The sequence below is a fragment of the Spinacia oleracea genome, chromosome 3 (genome assembly GCF_020520425.1).
Source record: "Spinacia oleracea cultivar Varoflay chromosome 3, BTI_SOV_V1, whole genome shotgun sequence".
NCBI classification, from domain to species: Eukaryota; Viridiplantae; Streptophyta; class Magnoliopsida; order Caryophyllales; family Amaranthaceae; genus Spinacia; species Spinacia oleracea.
The window spans coordinates 65,573,197-65,582,854 of record NC_079489.1 but is presented as its reverse complement, the minus strand read 5'-3'; the positions used below and the strand labels follow the sequence as shown (position 1 = coordinate 65,582,854).

General features: G+C 36.2%; 1 protein-coding gene across 1 annotated transcript; it reads right to left on the bottom strand.

Moving 5' to 3' along the window:
* Positions 1–2,219: 2,219 nt before the first annotated feature.
* Positions 2,220–6,181, bottom strand: LOC110783543 (pre-mRNA-splicing factor ATP-dependent RNA helicase DEAH7-like). Its single transcript, XM_056840402.1, has 8 exons — positions 5,829–6,181; positions 4,954–5,037; positions 4,803–4,863; positions 4,591–4,705; positions 4,410–4,504; positions 3,543–4,248; positions 2,848–3,450; positions 2,220–2,768 (listed from the first exon to the last, which is right to left on the bottom strand). The coding sequence occupies exons 6-7, from the start codon at positions 4,238–4,240 to the stop codon at positions 3,420–3,422; spliced, it is 729 nt and encodes a 242-aa protein (XP_056696380.1). The 5' UTR covers positions 4,241–4,248; positions 4,410–4,504; positions 4,591–4,705; positions 4,803–4,863; positions 4,954–5,037; positions 5,829–6,181; the 3' UTR covers positions 2,220–2,768; positions 2,848–3,419.
* Positions 6,182–9,658: the final 3,477 nt, after the last annotated feature.

Below are 9,658 nucleotides of genomic sequence, written 5' to 3'. Positions count from 1 at the left end.
TAAGGGGTGTTGTATAGTGCGGGCATGCGACGACGAGCAAGGGAGCTCGTCGCCCATGCGGTACGAATGCAGCGAGCAAGGCAATGGTGCGCGAGCACAAGGCAGTAGCCCTGCCTTGTGTCGTGTGCTATGCGCGATGGGCGAGTGGGCAAGGGCGAGAGGCAAGGCAGCGAGCAGTCGCGTGTGGGCAGCAAGCGAGCTGCGCCACAACGCGCATTGCCCCGCGAAGCGAGTGCGGGCTCGCGCGCAGCGAGCGCTGGCTCGCATGCAGCGAGCAATGCCTCGTGCAGCGAGCGCTGGCTCGCGTGCATCGAGCGCTGGCGCGCGCAGCGAGCACTGGCTCGCGTGCTTCCATTGATGCCTTGCGAGGGTGAGCAGCAGCAGACGCGACGCAGCACATAGGCTACGCGCATCGTGGCCAGCGATGGCTGCGTGCGTGTGGCCTATGGCTGTGCGTTGCGTGGTGATGTGCGTACCTTGTGTTACGATTAAATCGTTTTTAAATTTTCATTTGAAATTTTCAGTTCATGTAATTTTAATTAATTTAAAAATTAATAATTTAAATTGTTTTCTTGGATTTTAATTTTAAATATTATAATTATGATAAATTTTATTTATTCTAATTATTTTACTAAAATTAAAAATCTTGAATTAATTTATATTGGAGTGAAAATAAATTAAATGAGTGGATTCAATTATAAATTTATATGAGCTTTAAATTTTAATTAAATTTGTATGTTTCCGGTTAGACTAGAAATACATTTTTATGTTTAAAATTAGTAAAGCATATGAATTTATTGGTTTAAGTGGGAGCCCCTTTTAGTCATAGACTTTGAATTAGGTCTACAAATCCTTTAAGGTTAAAACAACTTGATTAGAATTAATAAGGATTGAATAATTGGTAGATTATTGGTGCCCTTGATTAATTGCTGCAAATGTTTATATGATGCATACAATGTGTTTTAACTAACCAATTATGTGGGCCATTCATGATAATGAATGGGTGAATGGTATATATTGTATATGTACTATTTTGCAGGTTATGAAGTGACTAGTATGGCCCAAATAGGATAGAAAATATGGTATGCGTACCATTAATTTGAATGTAATTGGTCTAAAGCACCAAATTTTTTTTTCAATTTAAATATGGTCTGCGTACCATCAAATAGTTGTAATTAGTTTAATTATAGCTTATCCTATTTGAAGAAAATGGCGCTTCCCACGGTAAAATTCAAGACGAAGTTACCATTTTCGAGACGGACTTTGAAGTTGAAGCTTCAAGATGAAGTCGGACCATACTAGATCACATTTATCTTATGCATGCTTTAAGTTATTTATTGCTTTAAATATGTCTTAATTATGCATGAGATTGTGGCTTGATTATGTTGCATGATTAAGGATTTTAGTTCACTTAAAATCTAACAAACATAGTAAGAGCCTTAAGTTCCAAACTTAAAAATTGAGTTAAAAGGTGCCATGCCAAAATAAACACTTGCTTGGATATCCTTTACATCAATCTAGTAATAGTTTTCGCTCAGTGAGGTGTTACTTATTGTTCCTAAAGGGGCAAGGTACACAAATAATTGTGAGTACATGTTAGTTTTGGTGAAACTCAACGATATAAGTAAGGAGTCCTTTTATGTCGTGGCAAAATCGATAAGTTCTTAGACGTACCTATCAACCAAAAGTAGTTTCTAGACTATTAGCAAAAGGCTTTTGCTTACCTAAAAGATTTTAGAATTGAGTCTAAATACATAATGTGCTTAATTCTTCAATGGATTTTAGGGTCTTGGAATCATTTTATTCACACCTGCCGGAACACATAACTCGAATAAAATGCTAATGACTTGTTCAAATTGCATGATTGCTTTACACTACTACAAAAAAGGGAATAGAGAACTGTTGAAATAGGCTTTAGAGGACGCCTGATGACCGTTCTCCTGCTAAGAGATCTCTATAGTTTAGAGGATGGTTGGGGTAGGCGTTCTATATACATATGAATAGAGGACGGTGGTCTCCTCTAACCGTCATCTATTCCCTTCCTTAAATCATAAAATAATGAAGGAATAGAGAACGGTTGGGACACTTAAATGTTATCTATTTAATAAAATAGAGGACAACTTGCTTACATAGGCGTACTCTATTCTTCTTTTTTTACATAAACATAGACGACAATTGTGTTAGATAACCGTCCTCTATTCCACCTTTTTTAAAAAAAAAAAAAATATATTTTTTTTTTGCATAAACCAGTATTAAGTATATTAAAAAATAATGTATCTTTTACAATTTACTTTATGCGTTTACAAAATAGAAATGGAAAAAAATAAAAAAAAATTACAACAATACCCTTCACCTAGCTTCTTCGTACTGGTTCAGTAATAAAGCAGAGAAAATCAGTCCATGGTGTTCTTGAATGAGCCAGCTGCACATCAGTAGGAGCAGCACCTCGGTGCAAGTCTGTGGTGTTCTTGAATGAGCCAACTGCACATCAGTAGGAGCAGCACTTCAGCTTGCACCGCGGAATATATTCCCTGAAATTCTTCTTGCTCAAGCGCACTTGATTTTCAATAATTCGAAAAAGAACTTTGCAGACCAAAGTACAACAAAACTCCAGATTCAGCTCCACCCTCTAAAGGTAAGATGCATGGTTTTAAGTACGACAAAAATGTGTCAGATTCAAAACCCTGGAGCTGCCTATGCTGCACAGCCTTCCCTCCAAGAGCTGCATCTAGCTCGACTGTTTTATAACAGTTGTTCCAGCCTCATCTCTATTAATTTAAGCATACAAGAAATGTCAACTCCACGGTAACCCAAAAATGAGATCACAATAAATAGAAAGATTAATACCTATGCAGTTGATGCTGTCAGTGTGTGTTCAGTGGTCTCAAGGATGCTGCCAGTGTGTGTTCAGTTGTCTCTTCTTGAGGAGATGAGCTTCTATGGTTTCATTCAGCACATCTCTAGCTCCTCTCTGTTGCCTGTGTGAATATCAGGACAAAGCATGTTTTCAGTTCAATGCTAGTGCTCAAGGATAACATCTGCAGGAGTACATAGATATTAACACACATCACATCTGAATTTGATTTTAGACTAGAAAAGAAACTAGCCCTGATACTTAGAAACCCCAAGAAGTTTAAATCACACTCAACACATTAAGTTTGCACAACTGCATATACTCTTTTGTAGTTAACAACAATTTGTGGTAAACCACGTACTCTGGTGTGTACCCTAATCCATAAAGAGCACTGCTAGGGTGCAAATGGCATGGAATTCCGTTCCTTGTGTTAACATACTCACCAATCCCCTTCTGTTTAGCAGAATTGTGGAAATATGTAGAACATATAGCTTGTATAACCATATCCCAATCAGCATATGAAGTGTAATCTTAAGTTGTTTCAGTATTTCCATAAGCTGGGATCTTACTTCCCTAGCCTTCCGTAAAGCTTTAACCTGCAGAAAAACGAAAATATGGCAAACTTAAGTTATCTTCATAGCAAATTCCACCATTTTTTAAAGGTGATTTGCTTCGGTAAAGCTTTAACCTGTAGAAAATGATCATTGCACCAGTCTCCTCGATACTCGTTGCCTTTCCATTGTTGGTAAACATTGAGAAGGGTTTGATCCGATTCAGGGACAAAGAACTTTTCCCTAGCAGGTCACTCTCTTCTTCCCTGTCTTTGGGACGGAAGAATACTGTTGGAACTGAAAGCATTGACACTATAGTCAACACCTCATCGAGGTAATGAAGCTTTGCACCCATCAGTAGCATCTTTGCTAGTGGCGGGTCCAACGGAAATTCCACCATTTTCCAACCGAGGTCTGTTAAGCCACCGACATTGTTAAGGGCACCCAGTACCCACAACTGGTACATGGAATTCAGGATGTTTTCTTGTGGAGGTGGGTCCATGAAATCAAAGTCTAGTAAGTTCTCAATTTTGAGAAATTTCAGAAGCAAAACAACATTACCAAGATTTATCCTCTGAATTTCAGGAACAAGACTATGAAGCATCTCATTCAGATATGCACTCTCTGTATATAGACGGTAGCAAGTGCCGGGCCCAGTTCTACCAGCACGTCCAGCACGCTGGTCAGCAGCAGCACGGCTCACAGGGAAGACTTGAAGAGCATCCATACCCATTCTTGGATTGTAGACCTTCATTTTACCGTAACCCGTGTCGATAACATAGAAAATACCATCTATAGTCAGAGCATCCCAAATGATGAAATACTGGAGCCTCATGGCTGTCACTGAACACCAGATTTATCTCTTGTAAGAAGACCATTACAAGTTTAACTAACTGGTAACAGATTCTTGCTTTATATTTGCATAAATGTTCTTTTTGCAGTTGTATTTTTTCTATTTTTTTTAATCTTTCACTAGTATTGATGAGGAAAAATGAAAGAAATACCTTCAGTGCTCTTCCTCAGAGAAGGATGAAACCCATATTTACCAAAATGAAGGTTGAAAATTGAAGAAACTATGTTACAAAGTACATTTTCTTCCCTGCACAGTTAAGTGTCTGCTTCAATATACACTTTTGAAAGACTTCTGAATAAAGATGAAACATATGGTTCTTTGAGCAAACTAACCAAATAGATGTCCCATCATGTCTCTATATCTGATGAATCTCTGACCTTGGATGAAATGAAAACCTGCTAATAGCCAGCCTGAGTAGCAACTGAAGAACGCCAGCCTGAGTAGCAACTGAAGAACCCGACAAAAAGTAAGCAGATCATAAAAGGTTATGTTCTGTCTTGCCTTTCATCAATACCATATAAAGCCATGAATAGAACGCGCTCACCTGAGTCACCTCTCTCAGACAACCTTGTATTTGTGTTTTGCCCTTTGTACGGAATCCAAGTCTACAAGGAAACACACAATAAAAACTCGTCCAATTCCACGATAGTTCTAAAACAAAGAGTAAAAAGAAACAATAACCACAACAACATTACCAAAAATAAAGAATCTCCTTGTTTTATCAACTTCAATCTTCCACTAATCAGTTCCAAGAGAAAGTTCAGATAGCCGGTACCACTCTGCAAAAAGTAGAGAAACAAACACTGTAAAATCTAACTTGTGATGATGTGATCATCTTCTGGGTCTAACACATACATAAAAATTTATTGATTATAAATAATTTCAGTAGCAGCATCACAAAGCACCATCAAGTATGATAGCATGACAATACAGAATAAGCAAACAAAAAAGAGAAAGTAAACCTATTGCGGTTCACGTGTTCAACTTTATATGACAGTAAAAAGTGAACATATTGCAGTGCAAATGCCTGCATAAATGATAAAGTTAGCAAGTGATTCGAGTTAGCAAGTCAAGTTCCTAAATAATTGCAACTACCTATCCTCCTAATTTTGCCATTATTTTACAAAAAATACCTTCCTATTAAAGCATACTCAACAAATGTTAAAACCCGGGATTAGCTTGGAAAGTGACAACAAAATTTAGAGATTGGCTGAACTCGTCTCATCTAGAAGTCGCTTAAATGAATACTTCACAACTCAGCTAAACTCAACTCGAATCAGTTGCAGCACAACACCCTTAGTCCACAAGATCTCAGCATTCCCCGAATCCAACAACTATCATTTCCTTCCTCGGCAGAACCATATATTCGTACAACCAAACAAAACGAGCAATTCCCAACCAAAAAAACCAAAGCAACATACAAATGATTGAACTAACTAGAATTACAAACAAAAAAACTAATCAATCACTCACCGAATTAAGCACATATTACAATTAGATAATTACAAATATTCATAATCACTGGTTATATGAATAAAATCGTATGAAAAACAGAATTAAGCACACTAACCGTGGAATTGATGGCAGCGGTGGGGAAGCCGGGTTTTACAGGAGGTTGGGAGGCGGACAGAAAGAGGTGCAAGGGAGCGGCGGTGCAGAGTGAGGAGCGGTGGTGCAGAGCGGCGATGCAGAGTTTTACGAGTTTTCTTGCGAGCAGAGGGAGTGGTTTTCTGAGAGTTTTACCGTAGGTTGGGAGGCCGCCGGAAAGAGGTGCAAGGGAGAGGCGGTGAAGAGTGAAAAGCGACGGTGCAGAGCGGCGGTAGAGAGGGTTTGCGGGTTTTTGCGAGCAGAGGTATTGGGGTGGTTTTCATAGGGTTCTGAAATATTGCGCGACTAACTTTTAGGAAATCACGTTCTGCCGCCTAACTCCTAAAAGTTTAATTGCTTTGGTATTTTCTTTTTAATTTTTTTTTAAAAATTTGATTTGGTTAAATTAAGGTTTTTTTAATTTTTCGTAAAATAGTTTTGTAAAAGAATACAAAACAGTTATCTTGAAAACAGTTTTATATTTTATACGTATTTTAAATTTTAAATTTTTTATTATTAATGGTAAAGAATATAAGACGGTTAGGAAAGGTAACCGTCCTCTATTCTTTTTTTCACACAAATGTTAAGAGAGAAATGCATTCTCTATACACCCAGACAACGCTTAACAAACTTAACCGTCCTCTATTCAGCGTTTTCTATTCCCTATTTTGTAGTAGTGTTAATTTTCAAGTTATTACTCATGATAAATGTTTAAACGTTGCATGCTTCAATGTATGTTTTAATTATTGTTTATAATTAAATATCTTGCACTGCAGTAAATCCTTTTAGAAAGGTAACAGTAAATTTCCTCGATTGGTAGTGAATCCAAGAACGATTCACGGAAATGAGAGAAAGTGAGCAATTCAAAATGTACGTTTCTTTTAGCAACTTTTATGGTTGTTTTCGAGTATCAAAGTCGAATGGCAAACCGATTGGTGCTTGTGAATTCAAAATACAATGTAGTTTTGAGATCATAAAGCATTGAGTTTAAACGCCCAGCCTTACCAATGGTTAACAACCTAATATATTTGTCCATTTAATTCTCGAATGAGTCTAGTCCCTAGACATTCGAATAGATCGATGCTTAGAGAACTTTAGAAGCTTCTGGTAAGATCATCTAGTTAAAACAAAATATTCAACATAAATTAAATGGTAAGAACCTTGTTGGAGTGACATTGGACATGTCTAACAAAGTATAAAAGTCAACACTAAAGAATTCAATTCTTAAGACTATAAGAAAGGGTACAAGAAATAGGAAAACAAGGAACAAATGAAAGGAATTTACGATTCCGTTTCTACCTATAAGTTTATGTTTAAAGAGAAGTGACCTAGCAATCAAACTTCCTTCGTATCATATACCGCTTGAGGTTCGTACTTCGGTAATAACTCAAACAATGGAAGCTAGGCTACACTGATGGCCTACAAGTGGGAAATGAAGCATGGAAATGCTACATTAGTTGTAGGGTCATCTGGTTTGTTTTAAGTCCTTTCAAGGCTGGAACTTAATGGCTATTTTGTTCCATAATCAGCATACCTAAATTTCTGTTTTCAAACATAGAAAGACTCACATTCAAGAAAAACAAAAACAATGTTTGTTTGTTTATTTGAATGAAATGGTCAATTACGGGTTAAGCCAATATGCTTGATTAAAACAAACAACTCTTTAATAATAAGAACTTTACTAGGTTCAAATCAAACCCTTGATTTGAGTTCCACTAATATTTGGCATTGTTTCTTAGACCATATCAACAAGTTAACATTCATAAGCTCTATTTTAATGGACTTTTGAAAGTTGATTGATTTCTAGATCAATTCAAGACAAGCTTGTCTTACTTGTTGAAAGTAACAAAAGATATGAGCTATTGTTAGAACGCCTAGACAACAGAATTCAAAGCTAAAGAAAGAGATTTTATGACTTTATTATTTCACCTAGATTTGAGTGAATGTTGGTTCATTTACTCGAAGTGATATAAGTTTGAATCTGTTTGGCTAGTTCAAAGATTCAGAAGTATAAAATCCACTTGGCAAGAAATCATAAAGATCTAGGATAGATCATGTTAATGATTACTTGAGACCAAAATGATCATCAATGATTGTGTGTAGTAAAATTCACAATCTAGCTCCATAAGATATGGCATATCTAAATTGGAATGATCGAAGTCGATTAGTACTTGATTCGATCAATGATGGATCATAAAGGCTTTTCCTATAATTTCTAAAAACAAAATGCTCAACTACCACCAAACTAAACCAAAATTCGTCAAAGCTATTGAAAAGTAATTTCAGAATATCTTTTCATCATATATCTAGAGAGTTCCTAAACTCAGTGGGAGCTTAGTGTTTGTTATTCAACAAACTAAGGCCCAAGTATAGATATATGTTTCATTGTAATTTATTCAAATGAGACACAAGGGTATTGTTTCTACCACGAATTTTTGAGAACATAATGTTTGTTTGCTCGAAATAATGTCCTTTTGGAGATTCGTTTCCAAAATGACAAGTGGGAGAAAATAGACCTCGAAAGACTTCGAGGCGAACAAAAACCATAAAACGGAGATTCCGGAGGCTTTTCGAAGTTCTTTAGAAAATCCGAACACTTATTCTTTGAAGACTTTAGAAGTGGCTTTAAAGAATAGACATCTCTTAGAAGACTTTACAAGTGCTTCAAGGAGAACAGAATATTCAAAGGACTTTCAAGTGGCTATTGATATTCTATTTGTTTGATGTTCTATACCCAAGTAGGCATAGAGTTCAAATCACAGAAACTATGAGATTCTTCTATTAGATAGTGAAGAAACATGGAGTTCAGGTCATTGAAGCTAGGCGATTCTTCTATTAGATAGTGAAGAAACCTACAACTTGCAGTCAAACTATTATCATGTAGATTAATGAGTTTGTGACTTGTAAGAAAGCTATGACGAAACCTAGATTCCCTAAAATGGTTAGAGGCCATATATAGACTCAAATGTTTTAAATGGTTAGAGGCCATAAAACATACTCAATGTTTTGATGACAAAATTGAAATTTTGTTGATTTGCAAGAATGTTTTCACACATATTGGTTGCAAGTTTGTTTTAAGGATAAAAACCATCAAACATGGAATTGTGTTCACAACATAAAGCTAGATTAGTTGCTAAAGGTTACAAGCAAATTCATGGCGTGGATTGTGTTGAAACCTCATGCATAATCGTAATGCTCAAGTCTATAAATCAAACAATGATTGCATATTGGTACATATGGCAATTGGATGACAAAACAATTCCTCAATCAAATGTTGGAATAAACTATGTACGTGGTATGTCATAGGATTTGTGGATCCAAATAAATGCTTGAAAAGGAAAGCTAGCTTATGAAATCTAAGTACAGATTTAAGCAAGCAATTGGGAATTGGAACTATATTTTAGTGAAGCTAATGAGTATTTTGGTTTCATAAAATGTACATGATTCTTATAGATATATAAGAAGTTTAGTGGGAGTACATAAAAACTTAATTGGTCCTATGTGTATCACACACATATCTCTCTATTGTGAAATAACATTCAAATGCTAATAACTTAGGTTTGAAATTATTCATCAATGATGGACCATGGCGAAACTTAGTACATATTGGGTATTAAGATCTATTTACAAAGATCTTATAATATTGTTCTGGATTAAGTAATGGAATTTACTAAATCAAACACGAAAGACTCCATTGGAGACATTCGACCCCATATGAATAAATCTAAGTAATGAATGTTTGAACTATGTATAAGCATTTACTAAGTTAAACATCAAAGAATCTAAAGAGATTCTTCACCTATATTATATGTC

Coding starts and splice junctions, on each gene's coding strand:
- LOC110783543 (XM_056840402.1), bottom strand. CDS start 4,240: ATGAGGCTCCAGTATTTCATCATTTGGGATGCTCTGACTATAGATGGT. Junction 3,451..3,542: donor GCAATGATCATTTTCTACAG/GTTAAAGCTTTA, acceptor GTTTTTCTGCAG/GTTAAAGCTTTACGGAAGGC.